Source organism: Ciconia boyciana, chromosome 1 (assembly GCF_034638445.1).
Source record: "Ciconia boyciana chromosome 1, ASM3463844v1, whole genome shotgun sequence".
Taxonomy (NCBI): domain Eukaryota; kingdom Metazoa; phylum Chordata; class Aves; order Ciconiiformes; family Ciconiidae; genus Ciconia; species Ciconia boyciana.
In genome coordinates, this window is record NC_132934.1 from 31,159,770 (window position 1) to 31,186,247 (window position 26,478).

The 26,478-nt window shown below is 36.3% G+C and overlaps 1 protein-coding gene across 8 annotated transcripts in view; it reads left to right on the plus strand.

Moving 5' to 3' along the window:
• The window catches only part of IMMP2L (inner mitochondrial membrane peptidase subunit 2), a 495,130-nt gene that overhangs the window by 51,269 nt on the left and 417,383 nt on the right, over positions 1-26,478 (plus strand). Inside the window, exon 5 of one of the 8 annotated variants that reach the window (XR_012042560.1) lies at positions 4,779-4,810. The exons of 6 other annotated variants lie outside the window; for them this stretch is intronic. Coding sequence is in view for 1 of the 2 variants with exons in the window: in XM_072861936.1 (XP_072718037.1) it covers positions 6,051-6,075 (25 nt within the window). In the remaining variant the exon portion in view is untranslated. Of the gene's footprint in view, positions 1-4,778; positions 4,811-6,050; positions 6,420-26,478 lie in introns of those variants that run through there. One more of the 8 variants, XM_072861936.1, reaches the window with a different exon arrangement.

The following is a 26,478-nucleotide window of genomic DNA, read 5'->3' on the forward strand; positions in this document are numbered from 1 at the left end:
ACCTGCTTAAAGAAGAGCTAATATTAGATCAGGTTGTGCACAGACTTAACCAGGCATTTTGAGTATCTCCAGTAATGAAGATCACAGTCTTGTGTGAATTCCAATTTGGTATTATGTAGCACTGTGATGTTTGTTTGTTTGTTTAAAAGGAGAACAGAAGAAGTATTAAAATAGCAAGTGTTATTGAAGTTCAAGCCCCTATTTGAGAGTCTGTGGTGTAGGGAGGTGCTGCACGTGACCATATCCTAATTTTCCCGGCTAGTTGCTCAAGAAGGATCGGTTCATATTTCTGAAGATGCTTACATTGATGTGACTCTATAGAGAGTGACAGTAATTCTGCTGGAACTGTAGATATGGCTGATAGAATACAACTCTCCATGAGTGAAACGGACTGTATAGCCAGAACCTGACCATTATGTAAAGAACATGTTTTTTAAAAAAAAAGCTAATCTTAGGTAGGAAATCAATCCCTTTGTACTCTTTCTGTCTTACTATAGTATCAGATTTTTCTTTAAGTTCTTTGTTCTGGATAGTGGCCATTTTGCTGTGTTTGAACTAACGTATTCAATTCAAATATTTTAATGATACTAGGAGTCTTAATTTTCAGAATATCAGTCAGATGTTATATATTTGACCAAATGAAAATTGGTGTTATGCAGAAATATGGTGTGGGATGGCAAATGCTCCTTGATTTAAAAACATATGTATAGTCCAGAAAAAAATGGAGAATAGTATTTGAGTGGAGAAGCTTTGTACTTAACCTCCTTGAGGAAGACAGTATTGTATTTGCCCAGTGATAAGTATAGAGAGTTAATAAATGCTGTGTAGGAGTTGAAAATAATTCCTATCCACCATTTCAAATATTTTTAGTACTGTTTGGAAATGAAGACTATCCTTGAAGGACAGATGGCAATTGCATACGAAGCACTTTCTGAACTCTTTGCTGCCTCAGGCTCTATGATAAAATAGGAAAGTTGACAATATGTACTGTATTATCCTTTCATGGAATAATAATCACTTCTTGCAGGTAGCTTCTATAGGTACTTCATTTTACATAGATAGTTCAGATGTAAGCTATTATGTTTTCATAACAAAAAGCATTGGTTCTTGCCTGTGTCATTTAAATGTTTGAAAGTAGCTTTATAAGCAGGATTTTGAAATTAAAAGTTGAAGCTTTTTCCCTTAAGGTTTCAGTAGTGACTACTTTGCTTCTGCCTTCATGTGACTTTAATGTTTTGGTTTCATTGTAAATGTTGAGTATATTGAATATTCCAATATTGGAATGCATTATAATTGTATGAGTATCTCATCCTTGCTTAGAACATGTTCAGTTTTCATATACATTTATACCTAAACCCTAATTTTGATAACTCCATCCCATGCTAACCCCTGTATTATTGATAAACCAAAGTCATGTGCACAGTATAACATGCTTCATGAAACAGTGGGAATCACTTTAAAAAAGCTGTTTCTAAAGATAACTTGTACTTACTACAGCAAACCCTGGGAAACTTCAGGCAACTCTTTGTGCTTGGTTCATTTACACAAGCCATTTAGTGAAGTGCTGCCTCTGTCATTTCCATGAAATGTAAGACCAGAATGAGGGAGTGCTAATATAGTTAGATATTAAGCCTTTTTAGGTGGGGCCTTCTGTCCCCAAAGACCTGCTTATGGGTTGCAAATTTTCTTTGTAGTGACTAAAAATGAGCTGTGCAGGCACGCATGAGACCTACCATGCTATAGTTTCCAGAAGATTTGCAACATTTCCACGAGCTCTGAATGTCTTACCAGGTCAATAATGTAGCTGGATGGGCATATACTGCCAGGATTTTTTTTCCTTTTTCCTTCCTGTTTTAAATATTAATCATACTGCATGCAGATCTATTTCATATATTCAGTTTTTCCTTGTTCTTATATTACAGACATTCCCCATAAGGCACTTACCAAGTTAGAGGAAGCAGTTCAAGAATATTTTTGCTTGCCTTTATAAAGCTTGGGCTCTCTAAATGAATTCTGAACTTCCCATGTTGCCTACTGACAAATACTGTGCATAAGAGACTCGTATTATTGTAGGTCACTGAATTAATTTTTAAAATGCCAATTGACATGATTCCCTTAGGGAGTTGTAAGTTGCAGCCTTATATTATGTCCTAGCACAAATGTGGAAATTCAGTGTTTTAGAAGGGAAAGCATTTGTAGTACTGAAAGAGCCTAACATGAATCAGGTGATGCTTTTCTAGCATTTAGATTCTAACAGATGGAGATAGGCAGACTTTCTAGAGATTTTTCACTGTCATTGCATGTTTAACTCTCAGGAGATAATTGGGATTGGTGTCCTTACTTCTGGCACCAAGCTTCACAACTGTGGTTGATTGTTGTATTTTAAATAACCAAAAATGGGAGTTAAAGTACTAATAATGATACAGCTTAGTTCAGTCCAGACATAGGGATACTAAATGCAGGAAGAGAAATAACCGAAGATAAGCTATCCAGAGCTATTTGTGTGAGTGATTGTTGATTGGAAAGATCTATGGGATGGTACTGGTATTTGTTATATCCTGATGACATATGGCATGTGTTCCGTTTCCGTCAAATAGTCAAAAATAGAGCACTGTAGATGAGAAATTATAATTAGCCAATAAAATAGGTTTTTCAGTTAATTATAACACTGCTCAGTAGCGGTGCTGCACTTAATGGCTTGTCAGCAAGTACTCTGTATTCCTTGTGCGCTGAAGTTTATAAAAATGGTAATTTTATTTTGTAGAATTGTGAAACATGCTATTCAGTTTGTGAGTCTGAAAGCAGGGTTGCTGTCTTTGGCCTGTCCTCCATTATAGAAACGCTCTAACATCATCTTGTCTACTTGAAAATTATAACTGGTTTGAGACTAATACAGAAGTTACCAAAATTAACAAATCACTTACTGTGAAAATGCTATGAATTTCTACAAGCACAATTGTATGCCAGCATATCATTCTCATCTTTTCAATATCAAGATTTTTTTCCTGTAGGTGTGCTTCTCTGCTTACAGTAGCACTTTTTTCACTTAACATAGCAGAGTAATGGTGACCCTCTGAAACTTGTCTGTGATGCTGTTGAACCATGACTTTTGAATTGGGAATCCTCACCTTAGTGACAGGAAATACACTAAGAAAACAGTTAATCTACTTTTAACTAGCTAGGATAAAACACTGGATACTATGTGATACGAAATATTTTTTTTGGCAGCAGGAAGAAAGACTTTATAGTATATTGGGGCATAAGTAGAGTTCTTTCTGGCATTCTCTAGTGAGAGGTTATATTCATAATGCATCTTTCATTTTAATTTTACATTTTTTGCCAGAGATCATTCAATTGTTTTTAGAGTTTGATTTTGTAGCTTTTATCTGCATGTGAAGCTTTTAAGGGCACCATAGCATGTCAAGATATCATAAACTACTTTATGCTGAACTTTAAAAGCTGTTTTGTATGTCTTTTTGGGTTACATGGGTAATGATGGGTTAAAAGCTAACACCAGTTGAGGCAAGAAGAGGGAAGGAGGGAAATGCTTTCTTTGTATTGTTCAGACTGCACAGTGAATTTACATGAGAATTTTATCAGCATTCTTGGTGATATGCCTACTCTGAATGAATTCCCCACAGATGCAAATTTTTTGGACTGGCTTCTTTATCTTTCTTCTTTTGAGATACTGGCTTAAAAGGATGTATCTGCCTTTTATGTCTAGAGAATGATGCCTTGAGACTTACTTGCCATATATTTCAGACAACCTTTCCAGCTGTTGAAAGTAAAGAGCAATTCTGCAGACAGCTTTGACTTGTACTAGGGGTGAGGTCGAGGCAAAGAACTGGGGAGAGTAGCCACTTCTTTGACCATCCTTTTTAGTATAGTTAGTGGAAATTACTCAAAACACTCCATACTCTGAGCATAAGCCTGCCTATGTATAAGAAACCTAAAAAAGTTGGACATTTTGTTAAGGCAAGTATCCATGTCTTTATATCTTCTCTAAACGGGAAGACATAGATCATAGCATCACATCCTTGATCATAGGGTAATTCAGGTTGGAAGGGACCACAGGAGGTCCAACCTCGTACTTAACACAGGGCCAACTATGATGTCAGACCAGGTTCTGCTGGGTTTTATCCAGTTGGGTCTTGAAGACTTCTGAAGATGGAAACTGTATAACCTCTCTGGGCAGCCTCTTCCACTTCCTGACTGTCCTCACTGGGAAAAAGCTTCTCCTTATATCCAGTCTGAACCTGTCTTGTTTCAACTTATGCCCATCATCTCTTGTCCACTCACCACATACCAGTGTGAAGAGCCTGGCTGTGTCTTCTTGATAAGCTTGTAGATATTGGCATGCTGCTAAGTCCACTTAGAGCCATCTCTTCTCCAGGCTGAGCAAGCTTGTTCTCTTAGCTTCTTCTCGCAGGGCTAGTGCACTAGCCCTGACCAGCTTAGGGGCCCTCTGCTGAACATGCTTCACTTTATCAATGTCTTTCCTTTTCTTGGGGACTCAAAACTGGAGACAGAATTTTTAGATTCCCTGTCTGAGTATATCAACAGATCCCCACGATTTGGTGTCATCTGCCAAGTTGATGAGAATGCACCCTGTCACCTCCAGGTCACTGATAAAGAAGTTGAACAGGACGGGATAGACACCTGCAGTAGTTCACTTGTTACTGGCCCCCAGGCAGAGTACTACCCATGAACCACTACCCTTTGAGCCTGATAATCCAACCATTTTGCTTTGTTATGTCTTTGATTTTCCACCCATCCAGACTGCAACGTCCTGACATGGATACAAGAATATTGTGAGAGACAGTGCTCCTTGTGAGAATCAAGAAAAATTGCATGATCATTAATGACTTTCATGTTCTTTTTCAGAGTTAGAAAAATTTCAGTTAATATTATTTAGTAAGACTTGCAGGTATGATACAGTAGCTTAATATATTTTGTAATGCAATTAAAATAGCTCTCCTGTGTAGATGACTAAGTTACAAGTCATTAACCTAAACTCAGTAAAGTCAAATAGAGGATAACTATTGCTTAGACTTGGAGATACTTGTGATTGGTTGTTTTTTTTTTTCTTCCTAGTTCTTTGATTACATTTACAAGTCTTAGCAGAAGATTTTTAAATCCAATGTTTTTTGAAGTGGATGCCTGCAGATGACTTGGCAAAAAGCCAAACTGAAAAATATTTTTACTTAAAAGGAAGTTTTGATATGTAAGGAAGACTTGAAAGACTGGTAGCCAGTATGTAGTACAATAGTGTGGTTAGTGTAATTCGTTTTTCTAAATTGAGAACAGTGTTCTTTTCTACTTAAAAGCCAGTAATCAGTATCTGTAAGGATCTTTGCTGGTTTTAATGTGAGTAGAACACTGGACTCTTTATGGAACTTCGAGTAAATTAGTTCCGTGGCTTTTTTTCTAGCACATGAGGAAGACAGAATCAAATGATTGCATTAGGATGCATGTTTGCATGATTGTTAGAAGGGTTTTTTTTTACATTTTTGGTTTGTGGGTTTAGGGTTTTTTTTTCTTTTCCCCTTCAGATGGAACTACTGTAGGAGGTAGCATGATTTCATGGCTTGATTGGTTTTGTTCTCTTTGGAGAAAATGCTGAGGACTACATTAGGAGAAGGTATAGAATTCATTTTGTATAATGTTGTGAAATCTGAAGGCTGACATTTTAAGCTGTAAGCACGATCAGCAAAACCTAGAAAAAATCATTCTGCTTGGTGTAGTCTGGGATTTATGCATTACCTACTGCATCACAAAAAAATATCGTTTGCCAATGTAACTGAAAAAGGACTGTTATTTCAAGGCAGCAGTGCGTCAGCTAGCTCTTGCACTATTACATGGCACCTGGATTTCTCAGGATAGGGAGTGGTAGTGACAAGTATTGGAAAATTACATTTGTGTTATGGAAAAAGCTATGTTGTTTTCTTCCTTTAGGTCCCAGCATCATGAGAATGACATAGGGCTCCTCTCTGTTTTGGTAAATTACAGAAGTTGCAACTTGGTACGTCTTGCCTTATGTTTTGTTACAGGAGTGACACCAGAGGAGGAAAATGACTCTCTGCTCTGGGCAACAAAATCCAAATGGAAATACTGAATCGTTTTAGAATGTAGTTAGCATGCATTATCATGGCCCTAGAAGAAAACCTGAGAATTTAGGTCTTGATGTAACTTTTGATTGTATATATTATATAGCTTTGAGAAGTGTTGTGCAACTTCCAAATACACTTTATAAGTCATAGTTGTTCTTTTTCATTTTAAAGGCTTTTGTGTCTGTGTGTACTATTCATCAGAAAAAAAAAATCAAACTTATTAAATCAACTACACTTTATCTTTTTGAGCCTGAGACAACTTCAAGGGACTCAATATTTGTCATCCTCCCCCTCACACATTTCATAGCTTTTTTCACCCAACCGCAAGAAAAAGTATCATGTGTGATATGTGTGTATACATATGTATATATGTGTGTGCATATATATATATGTAAAAGCTATTAGTAGTGTCACATAATACTATGAAATGCTGTAAAATTTATCAATGCATTTCTAATCTGATATGTTTGTTACCAACCACACAAAAGTGGGGTTTTTTTGTTTAATTTGGGACAGCTTCTTAAAAAGTCATACTTATCACTGTGCAGCTTTGCATACCAGAATATCCTGTAATTTCCTCCTTTTATTGTAAAGAAACAAAATTTGTGTATTATGTAGTGATATGAAAAAATGCTTCAAAGAAAGCCTTTTCAGTGTGATTGCTTTTGTAACTGTCTTCAAACTACTTTGTGCTATGAGGGACAGTATTGAATTTTCTGGATAAATACTGTCTGTGGAAACCTCATTGTATGTAGAAACTTACTTTATTGTAGCAGTTTGCAGGCACATACACTTAATTTGTCTCTTAACGTAAAACAGACCATGAGAACTGGCATACACAGGACATTTTTACCTGTGGAGTTCACAGGTTTTGGGGGGGTGTGTGTGTTTATATTTTTGTTTTTGTTTTGGGGTTTTTTTGTATTATTATTTTAATACTGAGTTGATGCACATTTTAAACGAAGTCAGCTGTGACTTGCTTTAAAATATGTATATGTGTTTCACTTGCTGGCATTCATTTTGAAAGCTGTTGACAGATAACATTAACTCTCACAGTATCTGGTCTAATTCCTGAGGTGTATTGTGACTAAGGGGTGTCATCTGTACAAAGTTTCAGCATTTTTGACAAATGCCATACCTGGCAGATTGGGTTCAAGGTTATTGTCTGAATTTAACAATTTGTCAACAACAGTTGGTTGCTTCCACCGTCTGTCATGGTTTAACCCCAGTTGGCAACTAAGTCCCACACAGCCACTTGCTCACTACCCTCCGCAGGATGGGGGAGAGAATCGGAAGAGTAAAAGTGAGAAAAGTCATGGGTTGACATAATGACAGTTTAATCAGTAAAGCAAAAGCCATGCATGCAAGCCAAGCAAAACAAGGAATTCATTCACTACTTCCCATGGGCAGGCAGGTGTTCAGCCATCTCCAGGAAAGCAGGGCTCCATCACGTGTAACGGTTACACCATCACTCTGAATGTCCCCCCTTTCTTTCTTCTTCCCCCAGCTTTATATGCTGAGCATGACGCCATATGGTCTGGAATATCCCCTTGGTCAGTTGGGGTCAGCTGTCCCAGCTGTGTCCCCTCCCAACTCCTTGTGCACCCCCAGCCTCCTCGCTGGTGGGGTGGGGTGAGGAGCAGAAAAGGCCTTGACTCTGTGTAAGCACTGCTCAGCAGTAATGAAAACATCCCTGTGTTATCAACACTGTTTCCAGCACAAATCCAAAACATAGGCCCATATTAGCTACTATGAAGAAAATTAACTCTTTCCCACTCGAAACCAGCACACAGTCTTAATAGCATTTTCCTGAAAGTCTAGTTTTCCATATTTCAAAATACCACACCTCTATCCCTTTTCTACTAGTTATGTTGTTAGGTCACAAGAGTGCCTTGTTTTTTATTACTAATGCATGAAATATATGGAAATCTAAGGTCTCTGTACATTTATAAAATAGAACCAAATCAAGGTGATGATACTTCCATTTCAAAATGATGAAAACAGGTTTAGGACTGATCTGATCTGGTAATCAATATTCCAGATCTAGTATGTGTATTCTGTGAACTTGACTTGTTTGTAGTTTTCACTGAAATTTTAAAAACAAATACAAAGCCAGATTCTGTTCAGTGGCTAGATTACATGTGCATGAAATTATTGAATGGATTATCTGATGATTTCTCTTCTTCAAGCTTTACTTTTGCATATAGCCTTGGAACTGAAAGGTTAGTAAATTTATTTTCTCGATGCTTTCCTTCCTTTTTTAAAGTTTGGCTCATGACAGAGAAGTTATATGGAACATTTCAGTACAAAGGGAATTTTGGGACAGAAATAATAACAAACTGAAAATGATGAAATTTATTGGAAGTTTGCAAATATTATGTTAATACTGAAACTTTTTTTGTTTCTTCTGGCAATTCAGAAATATCTTTGTCAGTTTACAGCTTATTCTGTTCTATTAAATTGGGAAACTGGAAAAACACCTATACAGATAAACATTATGGTTATTAAAGAAAAATTTGAAGACTCATAATTGACTTCTCAATTTGAGTTTGCTTTTTGTCCTCCTATATTTCCTGTACTTCCTTACTTCTTCTAGAAATTGTTAAAATAATAGTTTATCACAGGCAAAATTGATTACTGTCATTAAACCCATAACCTTTCTCTCTTATGCTCATAAACAGTGACATATATATTGTTAAAATATTCAGTAGCTATTGAAGATAAATTGTTCCAGGAGACCACCTAATTATCCAATTAATTGGGTATTTGCCATTTTTGCTTTGTCATTGTAACAAATAAGAAATGCAGATTTTTGGACTGCCTCTGTGAAACACCTGCTTTTTTTTATGAAAATGAATATGAAAGGAATTTCTTTGCCTGACTTTGTATTTCTGCCTTTGTACTTTGGATTCTGTTCTCTGACTGAGGCACCTCAAAGGTAGCCATTGTGCTGCTGAATATCAACAGACTTAATTCCTCTTTATTGGCTTTCCATACTTATGTTTAAAAAAACCATATAAACATCTGTTTGCAGTGGTAATGATGGCAAGTCTTCTTTTAATGCTTAACTATCTAGCTGAACAGCGGTTAAATAATTTACATTTCAGTAAACTAAAATTTTAAAAAGGGGAAAAAAACCTTATTTGAACAATGGTTAACTCTTGGCTATTTTTATTTTTTGTAATGGCATTCTAATTTAATTTCTTTGGCCTATAATCCTGTCATAGAATCATAGAATGGTTTGGGTTGGAAGTGACCTTAAAGATCATCCAGTTCCAACCCCCACACCATGGGCAGGGACACCTTCCACTAGGCCAGGTTGCTCAAAGCCCCATCCAACCTGGCCTTGAACACTTCCAGGGAGGGGGCATCCACAGCTTCTTTGGCAACCTGTTCCAGTGCCTCACCACCCTCATAGTGAAGAATTTCTTCCTAATATCTAATCTAAATCTACTCTCTTTCAGTTTAAAGCCATTACCCCGTGTCCTATCACTACACACCCTGATAAAGAGTCCCTCCCCATCTTTCCTGTAGGCCCCCTTTAAGTACTGGAAGGCCGCTATAAGGTCTCCTTGAAGCCTTCTCTTCTCCAGGATAAACAACCCCAACTCTCTCAACCTGTCCTCATAAGGGAGGTGCTCCAGCTCCCCGGTCATCTTCGTGGCCCTCTTGTGGACCCGTTCCAACAGGTCCATGTCTTTCTTACGCTGGGGACCCCAGAGCTGAACACAGTACTCCAGGTGGGGTCTCACGAGAGTGGAGCAGAGGGTCAGAATCATGTCCCTCGACCTGCTGGCCACACTTCTTTTGAGGCAGCCCAGGATACGATTGGCTTTCTGGGCTGCGAGCACACATTGCCAGCTCTTACTCAGTTTTTCATCCACCAATACCTCCAAGTCCTTCCCCTGCTGCTCTCAATCCACTCATCACCCAGCCTATATCCATGTTTGGTCCTGCCCAGGTGCAGGACCTTTCACTTGGCCTTCTTGAACTTCATGAGGTTCGTATGTCATTTGGTAGGAGTTCACAAAAATATCTAGGTTGAGCCTGACACGTGGTCATTCCTTAGCTGCAAACATACATCAGAAACCAAAGAACTAACTTGCCTAATACATTAGGTCATTCTCATTAGTTACCCTCCTTATGATATATTTATAGAGGATAGTATATAACAAATAGAAGGCTATCACCCTGCTGGTAGAATTGTAAAATATCACATCTCCTATCCTTATTTTGCTATATCAGCAAAATGACTATTTAAGTTCAGTCACTAACTCAATTACGAGAAAAGTTATTGAATTTTTTTTTTGGTAAAGTGAGTCAGTAATGTTTCGTTTGCAATATGAATAGAAACATTCTAAGTATTTCAATTTTCTATCTCAAGTGAAAGAGCAGTTATTAAAAAAAAAGTATAACACCCTGCAGACAAGGAACAAAACCATGTATTTTTTGTAGCATTCTAGTTGCCTTTGTCACTTCTTTCTGGAATTTTATGTGTGTCCCTGTTAAATTCTACCAGCAACCACAAATTAATTTTGGCTCCCATAGGTTTTTGTCAAACAGGTTTCTTTCATACCCCCCTGATTCAAATGGAAGTATGAGCATCATGAGTGCATTTTCTTTTGAAATATAGTAGATTTTTGTGAGTTAGGTACGTAAATCCTGTTTTTTCAAGTGTTGTGAAGTTAGAATACTTGTTGGGGAAAGAACAATGAAATGTGAGGCTAGGTAAACATTAAAACAAATAATCACACTGTTGGTAATAAGGAAACAATAAAATGCCACAAAAAAAATTACCAAGGCTTTCTCTGAAATTAAGCGTGTGTCAATCAGGCAGCTGATGATGATTCTTAGTGCTAATGTGAGCAAACGTTATGACACGGTTCAATAGAAGAGTGTGCTTTCTCTATGCTTTCCTTTAATGTTTATCAAGTAATAAATTTTAAAATATTTAGTTACATGAACAATGAACCCTTTCATAGTTTAAAGTAACTTTAATTAGCATTCTACATGAAGAGGTAATTTAGCTGACTTTTCAGAAGTTTTTAATATGTTTTCTCCGATTTGTCCAATTCTTTGTTGTTTATACATTTTACCCTGAAATTACTATTTGGGTTGTGTTATGATACCAGGATGTTGGTCTGTGTGTAGGGAATGTGTTCAAAATCTGTATTTTCATCAATATGTGTCCTTGAATCACTTGGATCCCTTGAGTTCTGCTTGAAGGGTGGAATGTTGGGCTTGCTGTGCTGTGTTGGTACCTGCCTTCATTCATACTTCTGAGCAGATGGGTTTTTGCAGTGTGGCTGTTTCAGGTTTTCTAGGCACAGGATTTCTTCTGGGTGTTAGACACTTGGAGTGCACTCTTTGGCAGCAGGTCCAAAATTTACTCTCATCCTATTTGTAGAAACAGAAGAGTGGATAGAGAGGCATGTTCTACATGAGGAAAAAGCAGCTTACCAAAACTCTCTCTTTCTCCCCTCTTCCCCTCTCCCTCTGTATTCAGCCATGATCAAGGATCCAAGCCCCATCCCTGATACGGCATGTATAACCATGGCTTAGGCTTCTGAGGAGACTGCTAAGTTGAGAGAGCTGAGAAAATGTCGACAGAGTAGAATAATGCAAGATAAGGAAGATAAAATGAGAGATGTGGGTTATATTGTTGGGATAGCAATCAGCAGTAACTTGAGTTGGAAAACACCAGCATGAAAAGTTATACAAACCTGAAGGCAAATATGGACTCAGCAAGAGATGTCAAGTCATCACCATTAAGGATCATTTCCAGGTAGCAGTGAAGGATGGCCCTTTCCAACATGAATGATAGCAGTTAAGGGCAAGGGCTCTGTGTATCTTGCCTGGGCAGTGATAATACTAATGCTTAGTCACCTCATGAAATTGTAGGTATATTTTGTGTGCATTAGCCAATAAATACTTTTAAATATCATATTTATTGTTAAGTAAGTGTTGTATTTTAATGGTAATTTAAGATTTATTCTGCTTGCAGTGACTTTCTGCCCACAGCTAATGGTACTTGAAGAAAGTGACCCAAAGAAAGAAGGATGCATGCCTAGTTAAAGAGTTAAAATGAGTTTTTCTTCAAAATCCAAAGCTCTTTTTTGTGGCCAGTATGGTATGTTACTTGAGCTGACCGGGGAGTTTGTGTTCGTACAAGCTTCCTATAAAAATATTCTGCTGGAGGTTTGAAAATTTAATAAATTAAAATCGTATAATTTGCCATACATTTTTCACCCAGTGGTAATTTGCTATCCATTATTGTGTAATGTATATTGTACTAGTTTAGTTCCCATATTGAAAATTGCTTTATTAGCCATTTCTTAAGCAATAGTGTAAATTAAAGTGAAATTGAGCCATAATATTACTGCACTGTCACAGTAATGTGATCATATTCTTTCTACAGTGGGGGATGGGCATAAATCTGTCAATAGCAAAACCCACAAAATACAATACAAATCCACACCATTGTATTGATGTGTTTTTTAAGATCTCAGGTCTATCAACCAGCTAGCCTGAATATATTGAATTTACCTTTGCTGTAGCAGTGAAGAAATAAATTCTGTAGTTTTGCACATAAGTGTCATAAAAATCAGGTTTAGGATGTCATTGTGCTGATTTAGAAAGAATTGATTTATTATTTACATTGAAGTTGAAAAAAATGTGTGAATGTAAAAAACAGGTGAAGTATTGGAGAAGATGATTCTGAATTACAGAAAGTCATCTGGAGATGGTCCTGGGCAACTGGCTGTAGGTGGCTATGCTTGAGCAGGGGGTTAGGACCAGATGACCTCTAGAGGTCCCTTCCAACCATTCTGTCATTCTTATTCTGTGAAAATAAAATTTAGAAGAAACCAAGTGGCCTCCTATCACTACATACGTGTTTTCAAGTAATGGAGGATTGATTTACTTTTTCATTATCCTTGCACATGTTCCAGTGAGAATGTGGGAAACTTATACTATGTAACATTGGTAGACTGGAGAGATTCTGGAGGAGCAAAACCAAAAAGGTTTGTATTTTTTTAAAAAAAGCCTTGCGAAGGGAGACAGAAAACCTGAGTTTAATTAGTCTAGGAAAAAAAGAAGATGAGGCCAAAACAGAATTCTTGATGCTCTTTGTCAAGTTTTGCTCTTCAGAGCAAATTGGACAAAGTTCTGCCAGGCATAAATCAAGTAAATCAAAGTTCTGCCAAATTTGCTCTTTATAGCAGATTGGATAAAGTTCTGCCAGGCATAAATCAAGTATTATTGGTTCCACCTCAGTGCAAGAAGGCTCGACTGGATCATCCCTCTCTTTTCCAGACCAGTTTTCTTTGATCTTAACTCATTGCCTTGCTCTTCCATCCAAAAGAACTGCATCATTATCTAAGATCAAAACCGATTTTTGACAATAGAGACTTAAGTCCTGCTCTTGTTAATGATGGTAGTTCCCCTTGGTTAACCTGGAGAGTTGAAACAGGGCAGAAGTGCATGCTGATTGCTGGTTGATAGCTTTTTGTTACTACTCAATATATGGGGCAGGGTGAATCTTCATTGTCAGATTTCACGGTTAAGATTATTTTCCAACAGAAGACATGGCAGGTGTCATCTCGAATTCTTTGCTTTTAGAAATAATTTTTAAACGACATAATCTTTGTTGCTTAATGGAAATCTGCTTGCCTGGAGCAGTGTAATAAAATGAAGTGAAAACCAAAATGTTTAGGCTGTATGGTGACTGCAAATGTACAAAACTGCTTGTGTTCAACTGCCTAACTGTGGATAGCTAGAGTAATTCAGATAAATAGTATACAAATTTAAAAATCAACTACATATATTAACTGGGTCTCTGCTGCTTAATTGGCTTAAAGTATTTCACATTGGGCGTGAAGAATACATTTATATATTAATACCAGTCCTTGTTCAAATGTTTTACATGTCTTGATGCATCTTAATCTCAACTCAACCTACAGCTTTTGTCACTGTTATGGAGGAAACTCTTTTAATATTTTATTAACTTCATCTTACATTATTCGTAAATCTAAGATCTATTAGTGTAGCTGACAGAAAAAGAGGGAAAGTTTTTAATCTTCATTAATATTTGAGGCACGTATATAACTCCTAATGGTACCAAAGCAGGAATTGTATAAATTCTTTGGCCACAGAAAGAGCAAGCTATTATCATTTCTACTGAGAAAAATCTGAATTTTCAGTATACATCTTTTAATTAAGTTCTTAGCAGTATGAGCTTTTTTAGGCCTGCTTTAAGAAAGTTAGTTATCAAAACAAGGTTAATAAATCCATTCTAGAATTTATATACTTTAAAGCTGTTCTTGATGTATATATGAGATGTGAGAAACAAGTCTATGCAAAACAAATTATCTAAACCATTGTGTATGAACCAGTGGAATGAATCGGGTGTTCATCCTGTCTTTCTGGAAATGGCATACATGTTGGAAATGTTTCTAATTCCTCTAACTCAATCTATTTATAACTGTTTGTAAACAGCAGAAAGCAGAAGTTCAAAAACACAGCAGAAAAAGTGTGTTTCTGTAATAAAATGAATAAATGTTTACAAGAGGCATGGAAAGTTAAATGCTCAGTAGTTTGTCATCTTAATGTGAGGTGAGCAAAGCAGGCTTTTTCAAGACTTGATACAATATGGCACTAACATGGCTTGAGTGTTGCATATAGTCGTTATAGGTGTATTTTCATTCAGAATTCCTTTCCAAAATATTTTACTTTCTTCTGGACCTTTATTTTCCAGTTGGGAGCATATATTCCTTAAAAAGAAAAGTTTTAATAAAAACGATGATACTGACTACACAGCAACAATTTTATTTTGTTCCAGGCCTCTTTTGTTTTTCTTCTTTAATCTTAAATATATCATTGCCAAGAGTGTTTTGTCTTTTGATCACAGACTTGAGAGGAGGCAAGAAAAAGCAGTATTTATGAGTCCAGTAGGCATAGCAGAGCATAAGTTTATTACTGTCTTTTCATGCTATGTTTGCCTGATAAGTATTAGCTTTAAATAAACCTTTTGTAGTTCTTGCTATTTTGGTTTGGACAGATTAGTTTCTTTTTAAAAGGCCTGAATATACCTGTTATGATTTTTATTCTGAGTACATTTGGTAAGGACAAAACTAACATGTGAAAACATGAACAGGTGGTTAAGCCAACATCGGAATCTGTTCTCCTTGCTTTGACTTCAGAATCAAAGGTCTGGCTTTACAAAGTGAGTTGTTTACATTCACAAGAAAATTTACTTGTGCTGTTTTTTGCTACCATCCCACTGCACTACCCAGACCTGGGGGATGATGTTTGTGTATGTCTAAAAACCAGTTTGTTCCAGCACACACTGCTCTGTACTTCAGTATATTTCTTAGAACACTTTTTAATGTTTGCTGTGAGCTGTACTTCTAGTTCTCATTTAAAGATTATAAATGATGAATGAGCAGAATAAGCACTAATATCCAGCAGGATTCTTTTACATCTCAGCAATCATACTTAGCTGTGAACTTTTATAATATTCAACTAATATGTTTATTAACTTATTGACTCAACTTTCTTATAGTTGCATTCCAGGCCAAGCTTGTCGTATGGAGTTTTGGCAGCGTAGCTGTGCTGTGTCATGGTAGAAGAACAGCAAACCAGCTAAAGGTGCTGTGCAGACAACTCTTGGTCTGAATTCAGCTCTGCTGACAGCAAATACCCTTTGTCTGCTTAGTCTGTGTCATTCTGAGGAGGTGATGTAACTGTACTATCAGAAATACTCCTTCTGTTGCCTTGTAATGGCTGGATTATATCTTATTTAAATGTATCTGTTTAAAAATGAGATTTTAAATAAAACTTAGTCACCTAGACTTCCTTTATAATTAACAGGGCAAGGAGGCACCCAGAGCGAGCAGCTTATCCCATTTTAAAAGACTTCTGATATAGATGGGATGAATTGTTTTCTTTTCATGCATGTCTGTCATAATGAATTGGATGGAGGATCTGGATGATTAGATTAGATTAGACAAACCTATCTTTCAGATAGCTGAAGTTAAGCATGATGAATTTGACATGTAGGCTACCATACGAGCAAACATATAGTGAATAACTGTAAGTTATTCTGAGGGATAATGATTGCACCGTGTATAAGTTTTTGTTAACAAAATAATGAATTCTATTATCAGTCTGAAAATAGGAGTGAGCTGTATGTAGGCAGTTGTATGCAAATCCCACAAAGACAATCATATGTAAAATAGATTAGGTATTTTAGAAGATTTCACCAAGATGTAAGAATAACACGTTAACTTGAAGGGACTTGTTGATTTCTACACATAATAAGGCACACAAGGAAGAAACATTTGAATTGCCAGTGTGTGGTAAAGTAAAGGAAAATGAGCATCTCTCCTGGATCATAGCTTCACATTGAATTAGAGGTTCTTGAAAGAGAGAGGGGAAAAAAACAAAAGCCTTTCAGCCTGGAAAAGGAGCAGATTCCACTGTGGCAAACACAGTGCTAACATATGACTTAACAATACTGCAGAAGTAGTACATTCGCCTTTTTCCAGAGACTTATAGCACAAGTATATGGAACTAATAAGTGATAAAAAGAAATACTTTTTCACATACTGAAAAATCAGGCAGCAGTATAAGTTTCCTTAGGTTATTTCTAGAACAGTAACTTTAAGAAGGCTTGACTGTTTGCAGGAATAACATTACTATGTAGAATGTAAGTAATTAAAGCTAAGGAGGGATTATTAGAGGGAGAATAGAATCAGAAATGTTTTAAGCCCTCATTTGATTTTTAAGAGCAGGGATGAGAATTTTAAAGAAACCAGGTGACTTCATGCCAGTTTACAGTGTTTTTAGTTAGCGTTGAAGACAAAAATTTGCTGTGAATGAATCACAGAAATAGTTGAATCTGGCGGTATTACTACAACATAACTTTTTGATCTTATGTGATCAACTTTATTGTCCATTATATTTGCACAGACTTGAGTTAAATACCCATTTACAAACAACTGTAATAGTAAACAGATCACCTATTTCTGTGTTACTTTCTTCAATGATTAAGTATTTAGCCTGTTTAAGTACTAGCTGATTGGGTTAACAGGTTGGCAAAAAGTCCTTTCTGTTTCATAGTGCACAATGTTTGGTAGGTTTTATTGATACATTGGTTTGGGTTTTGTGCAATGGGTCAGGTCTATTCAATACATAGAACCATTGGGCAGAGAAGTGAGGGAAAGGGGCAGAGTGAGATTATTTTTTTATTGCTTTATTTTAAGCTTATATTATGTTTTTATGTATTCCCTATTCTCCCCCCCCGCCCTTTCCCTCTTCCAGATAGTTGATATTTTGCTTCCTTATGTAACAGCTGGGAAGATCAAGGAATGAGAGAATGCATACATTTCCATAAAAATGGATCCATTAATAATTTTGCAGCATTAATAGTCAGTCCAGTGGTATCTGCAGACTTTATATTCCCAATAAATTCAAATAATATAATAATAAAAATGGGAAAAATGAAACAAGGCTGCAGGAGGTTCATTGTTATGCTGATTCCTGGTTTCTGTCAATATTTCTGTGTTCAGTAATCTTTGTATTTTGTGCAGTATTCTGCTTCTACTGCAGTATTGATTGCTGTTGTGTGCTGGAATCGCTTAATATCTTCATAGTGGCCTATAAGAAGATCTGTTTCTGCCCCACATGTTGCTGCTAAGGAGTAAGATGGGGACTTATGCAAGGGAAGGGAGAAGCAGATGGACAATAAAAATAGAAGGTGAGAAGGCAAAATAGGGGAAAAAGAGTAGTGGAGCTGTATGAGAATGGAACTTACATTGATGGGAGAAGGCAATGACTACGATCCTCCCATTACACAGATTGTTTCTTGGTGATATGTTGTGAGTAAGCCAAATGCAGAGTTTCTATTAAGGCTTTCATTGCATGCTTTAACTATCTCTATAGTGTACGTAGAGAAGACTTGGTAATTAGTATGTAAGGCTATGCCTTGGCTTTATACAGAGGAGTATTAAACAGGTGGGAGGAAAGTATACATGACTCTGTCTAGATTTGTTATATGCATGTACTTTTCAAAAAGCTAATTTGAATTAGGAACACCAAAGCAGACTAATAAAATTTTATGCCCTAGAAATCGTTATCTTACCCTTTACTCATCAGTTATATGACACCTCAGATTATTTCATAGAATATTAAATAATTTTTGTCTGCAGAGTGTCCCACACTTGAAAAATGTATGACACTCATTTTTCAGTAACACATCTATCCAGTGCCTTGAATTTGAGCAGATGAAACCTGTCATTCCCTTCACTGTATTTTACTTAACATACTGCCTTCTTAAGTGTTTCACTAGTATCTTATATTGGTCCCACTGTGTGGGTTTAGGGTCAGAAATCTTGCATACTTTCTGTGTTTCCTGCTTCATGTTTTCAGATAGTTTCACAAAGACCATCAGAAAGAGCAGAATACTCTGCAGGTGGCATCCATTTTCTGTCTTTTGACTACATTTCAACTCTTAAAACTTGTCTTAGATTTTATGTCTAGAGGTATTTTTGCGTTTTGTTTTCATGGTCTGTAATCTTGTTTCTTGGATTTGAATTTGTTTTCAAATTGACCCCTCAATTTCATGTGCTTTGTTGTCTAAGATCATATGTATTTCTCCAACTCAGTTATTCATGTAGTTAAAAAAACCTTTTGCATAAGTGGCTAGAGTTTTGGAAGTGTTGTTTTTAATCACTTCTGTGTCACCATCTGTGACATGAGCTGATTTTGTTTTTTCTTACCTCTGTGGTTATCCCCAATTTAGATTCCTAAAGCTCACAAAGCACAGTGGCTCATTTTTCAGTGGCATGAGAACTATAGGAAGCAAAATAGCTTCTATTTTAAATGTTAGGTAATAAATATTTTAGATTACTTCAGCTGTCTTGCATCTAGACAGATATGCATCAATAGCTGTTCTGCAGAGGAGCATATATGTTGCATGCTTCTGTCTATTCTGCATTTTTATTAATAATTCTTTCAATTCCATGCTTTAATTCAGATTTAGGTCCATTGATAATTTTCCCTTTCATCCTGATACTAGCCTAGTGTGCTAATCTTCCTCTCCCCCCGAAAAATCCCCACACCTCATAGTTGAAATAAGTGTCTTTCACTCATCTTTTGCCCATAGATTTCTGTTCATATTATTTTCTTTATTTTCCATTATTTTTCAATAAAGGAGTTAGGAACTTCAGGCAAATCACTTGTATTTGCAAAAGTATTCAAGTAGTTGAGTCTTCATTTGGACTTACAAGTCACAGTTTAGAACACGATGTGTCAGTTCTGTATTGCCTGACTGTCTCCCTTCAATCTGGTACATGTCCTTCTGTTATCTTTACATTAGGACTGGCTATTAAGGTCCATGAAATCCAGTAGTATCTGTAGTGTAGTGTGAAAAGAGTAGCTTTATGGGAAAGGTAAGTGTTAACCTTCAAAGTGTACAGAATAAAACAGTATTATATAGGATTGCTGAAAATAATAAGCATATAAATCTTTCCAGTAGATTAAATATTTTACTTATTAAAGCATTGCTTCTTATTTAGAGATGAATACACATTATTTCCTTAAAGAGCTACTAATTTTGTTCACTTACAAGTTTGTAACTTTAGCTTAGTTCACTAAAACAGTACTCTTCTGTTGAATTGTTTTTAAAGCTACCATAGTCTCAAATTATCTTTTTTTTTGGGGGGGGCTTAAAGTTCAAGAGATATATATCAGTGTTTCCTGTCTGTGGTATCAGAACTCCTATTACATTGAACCTCTTCAACCTTAAAATGGCGTTGGGCTGTCTGCATATTCCATTTTACAAGGTGTTGCCAATTAAACCAGACATGTTGGTTCAGTTTGTTTCATCCAGAGTACTCCTTTCTGTGGATTTTCACACTGATAACAATAAATCATTGTTATCAGAATCCCACTCCAGCAGTTGTTCTTCTGCTCTTGCCCTTTTTTGAAAATCATTTATGATAGTGGTGGCTTCAGAGAGGAGTATCTCAGTTCTGCTATCAGGGAATGTAAGAGGGGGAAGGCTTTAGGAAGGGGACTGTGCTCTTCTGCTGCATGCCTGGGTAAGATAAGAAAGAGAGTTTGGCTACTAAACTCTCCTTGCCTGTTGTTCTAACCAAAAACCTGACCATCTTGGGGCAGTCGGACTGTTCTGCTGACATGACAGCCACGTTTGGATGCTTATTAATTCAAGCAGTGTTTGATTCTCAGATTGCAGCTTCCAAGCATTTTGATACTTTCAAAGGTGATGGTTGTCTTTTGAGAGTTTTCTCCCTTTTTAGCAAGAGTGTATAAATGTCCAGATCTTATGCCTCATTTAAGAGGGGCATAGGGAGGAGGGGTGCTCCTGCTCAGACTTTCCAGTCTCTGAGCCTCCAGAGAGAGAGAGAGAGAGAGAGAGATACATACACACACACGTACACATAGACAGAGAACGGGAATCAACAGTACCGATTTTAGAAAAGATTAGCAGTTGCTAGAAAAAGGCTTTAGTTCATTTCTAACAACTTAGATTTCTGAGTAATATGGAAGATGTAAGTTTCTTTCTTCTGTCCTTCAGCTTCACTCTTCACTCCCTTATTGGAATTTTCCATGTTGAGCTGTTACAACAAAATCCTAGGTCGGCTGCTGTATCTTCTGTCTTTGCTATCTTTCTTTTCAAGAACCCTTTCACAGGAATCTGCTAAGGCAGACTTTTTTGGTTGTTTCTTCCTCTGACGACTGCGGAGTCATTTTTTTCCTAAGGAAAAGGGCTTGATGGGGACTATGTGCTTAGTCCAAAAAATGAATAGAAAGCCCATTAGGCTTCTGCTGTCATTTGCAGGTTGAAAGCTGGACAATTGTGAAGCAATCTGCAACTGTATCTGTTCAAGAGTGAGGAGGGTGTTGACTATTTTTCATAATATTATGACCTTTGTTTCTTAGAAAATACCTTCTATTCCTGTGGGATTAAAATCACTATAATTAATAACCATCAGATCTTGTTTTCAGGCTGTCCATGATATGGAAGATATTCTCCAGAGCCCACCCACCTTCCTTTTATTGTTCAAGCCTCCAGGCTGTATATTGTTGCGCCTATGTATTGATAAGAATCATGGAGGTCGAGAAGAACCAGGGTAGGAGAGACTAGTGCTGGGATATATGCAGTCTACTGTCTGAAAGTTTATATGAACTGCACACTTTAAAATATCAAAGTTTTTTCCTTCCTTATTAGTGCAATAGTTTGGCTGTTGACTTGTCTGTGTAAGAATGCTATAGATATCTCATGTTGATGCCTGCATTAATTTTGACCCAATCTGTCAGCTGTTTAAACTTTTTATTGTCTTCTATTAACGTTAAGAGAAACTTCTTATAGCCTTCTTGGGATTTGACCCAGCAGTTTGGATATTGTCAACATTAAACTTTCATATTTGTGCAATTAAGATTATTGGGTGAAAAACCTAAAAATAGTTAATAGACCATTTCCTTAGTCTGAAAGTAAGACAGAGCTCCTAGTTAGCAAAACAGTTTACTTATTTTCTTGTAAGAAGTGGAAACATGTATTAATAGAGCAAGATATCTTGGAGGATATTTTTAGAACATAAATTCTTCATGAGAAAGCAAGCATGGACTTTAGAGAAGTGATGCATGAGCTTTCTGAGCTGAGTGTATGGCAAAGATACCACAAGATACATTACACTGTTTTTATACTTTCATTGGCAACACCCTTTTAAAGTGACGCAAATTTAAGGGGATAATTGAATTAAGGAGGAATAGGATGCAGGAATATAGGGGAGAAATGTAGGTGTTTTTTCAGAAGACTAATTATAAGTCTATTTAGGCAAAGTACAGTACAAAAATAGGTAGAAATGGCCTACCTTCATATAAAGCTTTCCTCAAATGTGTTTTTTAACATAGTCATCTGTGTCACTATGAGACAAATGTCAGCTTCTATAATTGCATGGGTTTGTTTCTTTATATTCTCGATACTTGTTCTTGCAATATTTTTAATTGTATCTGCTGCTAAAGTAAAATTGTTATGCATGTTGCTTCAGGAACTGGTCCCTAGGCCTCTCTAATTTCCATGCTGTGTTGATTTAATCATTCAGATGAACTCACTGAAGTGGCTGTTGTACTGTAACAGTGACAATGAGAGTCAAGAGAACTAATAAACACGGTTAGACAAATCCGACTTCTCTGGTGGTAGTCCATTTTGTACATCTTATGAAATTCCTAGGGTAACTTCAAAGAAATCCTCAAGTATCTTCTTTTTAAGGATTTTATCTCAGAGTTACCACTGGTGCCAGAATACAGTAGAAAATACAGCTGCAATATTTTGTTATTGCATATTTTTTACCTTTAAAAAAAGTCTGTTCTCTGCTGGCAATCGTTTATAGCTTAGGTAAAACCTGGTTTTGCTCAGTAGTTAAAGGTTAGAATTCTATTGGGAGACTGATGGTTAAATGTAAGTACCTACTTGTAGGCATGTAAGAAGTTAAGTGTTTAAAGTCCTGTGATGTATGGAGATCTAGTCAAGACCACCAGTAGAGGCTAGAAAGCAGATGGATGCTTACATGTAAAAACCTGAATTCAACTTTCTGAACTCTGAACTGAAGTGTCTTGGTCTTTCTCTCAAAAAAGGCCTGTGCCAAACATCATTATTCTTTTGTTGAAAAGTGATGTAGGTATGTAATTTAATTTGTGTTTGAGAGAGGACGTTGAAGCTTCTGCTCTTATTGCGGTATTTTAAAAGCAGCTAACTTAAAAAATGTATTTTGACAGCTTTGTTTCAAGAGGGATTGTTTGAGTTTTCTATAACGCTTTCTGTTTATGCAGTTGTAATCCAAAATGACCAGTCAACAAGCCGAAGAGAGAACATCTGTGGTTACTTAGTCAAACAATTTTCATTTTTATCTGTTGAGCTCAACATCAATGAAAGGAATATTGCTTCAGAATGTGAAGTGCACAAGGAATGGGAATTATATCAAATATAAGGACTGTTGAATGATGGTTGAATTATGTGGTTCTCTGGGATGTGCTTCTAAAATTTGGTAATCTGACAGAATCTTTGTGTTCAAAACAGTGTTCCAGGGTTAACCAGGATTTTAATTTGAGTGAGCTAACTCTTAGTAAAAACTTCACCCTTTTTTTCTTGCTTTGATATGTTGAGGGTAGAGAAAACTTCTACATAGCTTTCAGTTTTCTTACTTTTCCTGCAAGGGATCCATACCATCCGATACCAATATAATTAAAACCAGCTTCCTTAATTTGCATTGTTGCTAGTGTTTTCTTGTATAAAAATGGATGGAATGTTTTTTTTCAAAACTATCTAGAAGATTTTTTTAGTTAAAATCTCTTAAAAATTCATACACTTACCTTCAAACTTTTTTGTTCAGAATCAATTTTTCTTTATGTTTTAGTCTGTTTAGACTTCTGTATGTCTGATTTTCCCATACGCAGCTGCAACAGTTTGCAGACTGGAGTTTTAAGAACTTTCCGTATTTATGTAGGATATGGTGAGTGAAGCAAGCACTGGTAGCACATGATAGTCAGTCGTCTCATACCTGTGCAGCAGATCAGTACTTTCCAGAAGTGTTAGCTCTCTTGCATGTGTGGGAGCTCTGTACATACGTATAACGCTGCAGTTTCCTGAACAGTCAACATTGCAGCTGCAAGAGGCATCCTCCTTGCTTGGCTCACTGTACATGTAACTGTCCAGTAAATCATACTGATGAACTGGATAACTGGCAGCCATTTGGAATGTTTTGTTCTGTTTATTTGGGGTTTTTTTTGTTGTTTTTGTTTGTTTGTTTTCCAAGAACATTGTAAACCAGATCAGTTCCATAATTCAGTTCTTTGAGGAGCTCTACAAATGCTCTGTCACAGTTGGAATGGGGCGTTGAAGGAGAAAAAGGTAAAGGCAAGGAGCTGCAGGGTGAGGAGAATGCTTTCTTCATTTGATGCAATGTGGGGTAATGTTAGTTTAGTCGGTCCTTGAAATCACAGTACAAGTCTGCTGCGTTTCAAATAGACTAGACATTTGGCACTTGACTTATGCATATATGCATACGTGTGTGTATGTATGTGTGTAGGAGGTTAGGTACTTGCAGAGAATGTGGAGTTTCCTGTGCGCATCCTATGCATTATAAGCACATGTGTTTCTGTATAGGCTTTTCCAACGCAATGGGAAGTGATTTTAATTTTGTAGTGAAATCTTCAGCTTGATGTATTATTTTAGGTTTGAATTTTAAGACATAGCTCTGCTAGGCATTGGTTACACATAAGTCTGCTGACAAGGTTTTGGTATAGTTGATACTGGATTTCTTGCTGAAGATTTGTTGATATTGGTTACAAGAAATGCAATGGATTATCTTCCAGAAAATGTTGCTCATTCTTATTTTCCCATCCAATTAACTTGGATTAGCATTTAATCTTTCTTCTAGAGAATACATTGTGCAGTTTAGACATGGTTCATGTGAATCATTAGATAGAAATTCCCACCTTGATTTATGTTTCCAATAAAGTTTTTGAAAGATTTTTTTCCATTAAAACCATCAGATTACTATATTTCTCAGTTAGAAACCCTTTCCTCTTTGAGTTTCTATGATTTACAGAATATTAAAAAATTAATGATAAAATGAGCTGTAAAAATATTCATTTTTCCCCTATTATTAACACAGAAATGAAAAGTGCACTAACAAAAGTCATACAGAATCTTTAATGCTTTCTGTAAACTATTAATTTCAGGAAAGTTGGAAACTCTATTTCTGATATTCTGAACTTTACTATCTTATGGATTTCTTCCAGCTGATTTATTTAATTTGCTCTTTTATCTTCAATTTATAAGAACAATTTGATCCTTTGAAATGTATGTCTCCCACTGAAATGTCAAGGTTTCTGCTCTCAGTATAGTTTTTACTTTAGACTTACTGAATTTGATTTCCACTTTAGTATCATGTTGCATTCAGTTTTTGAAATGTCCCTTGTCAGAAAACCTGCATTTATTTTTCTGGCAATAATTTTTTTTTGCCTTGTTGTCACTTAAGTTTTTTTTCAGTCTTTTGTGAAGATAAAATTCTTTTTTTACATTCATGAACTGAAGAGCCCATGCACTTAGCTTCTCTTTCTCTTGAATCATGACTAAGCACCCTGTCTCATGGACAACAACAATCAGCATAAATTCCTAGTGGCCATGATATTTTCTTTGGGAAACAGAAGACATTTTACATGCTTTTTACAATCTGCAGTGGATACTCCTCATTTTCATTAGGAACATTTCTGCTCTCTGTGCCAAGGTAATAGGAAGGCAAAGGGTAAAGTGACTATCTTGCTTTGAAATTTAAAGACATCTGGAAAAATAGGAGTTGAAAAATAATGTTGTCTGGTGGAAAAAAAAGATGAGGTAGATTATTTAAATAATCTGGGTATGCAAGAAGGGGCCAAGTATCTCATGCACTTCATCTCTCTCAAAAAACATTTTGTTAAAATACCCTGTATGAAACTGTTGATGACGGTGAGTATAACAATACTAATTTAAACTTTCATTCCTTTTATTACCAAAGTTGGGATAGACTATGTATCTTTATTAACATATATATATTTGGAAGCCATATATAAAAACATTAGGACAAACAGCACTGAAATAAAGCTAAGAATTTATTAAAATTCAAAATAGTACAAAGTGATGAAGCCATCTACAGTGATAAGCAAATAGAATTCATCTGAGATTTATCCCCCTTTTTTTCTGAATGCCTGGTACTAATCACAGTCTGAGAAAGGATTTGGGCTAGACATGGCACAACTACTTAATGCTACCTATAAGACACTCTTCACATAAAATATACAAGTGTTTACACATTTAAGATACATATTGAAGCTAAATCAATCCTAATAAAACAGTTGCTATGCTGACGTATGATGGCTTTATAAGTTGCATTTAAGGTCATTCCTAATTCAGTGGAATAGTTTAAGGTTCTCTGTCAGAACTCTAAATTTTATTTAGCACTACTGTGTTTAGTTTATTCATCACAATAGCTCAAGGGTAAACTAAAAGAAAAGACATAATTCATCTTGGTGGCAAAAACTTGGTAGGACTTGATTATGCCAATTGATTTAAATTTTCTAGTGCAAGTATACAAATGAGCCTCTGATACTGTCATGGTTTAACCCCAGGCGGCAACTAAGCACCACACAGCTGCTCTCTCTCACTCTCCCCCAGTGGGATGAGGGAGAAAATCGTAAGAGGAAAAGTGAGAAAACTCGTGGGCTGAGATAAAGACAGTTTAATCAGTAAAGCAAAAGCCATGCACGCAAGCAAAGCAAAACAAGGAATTCATTCACTGCTTCCCAT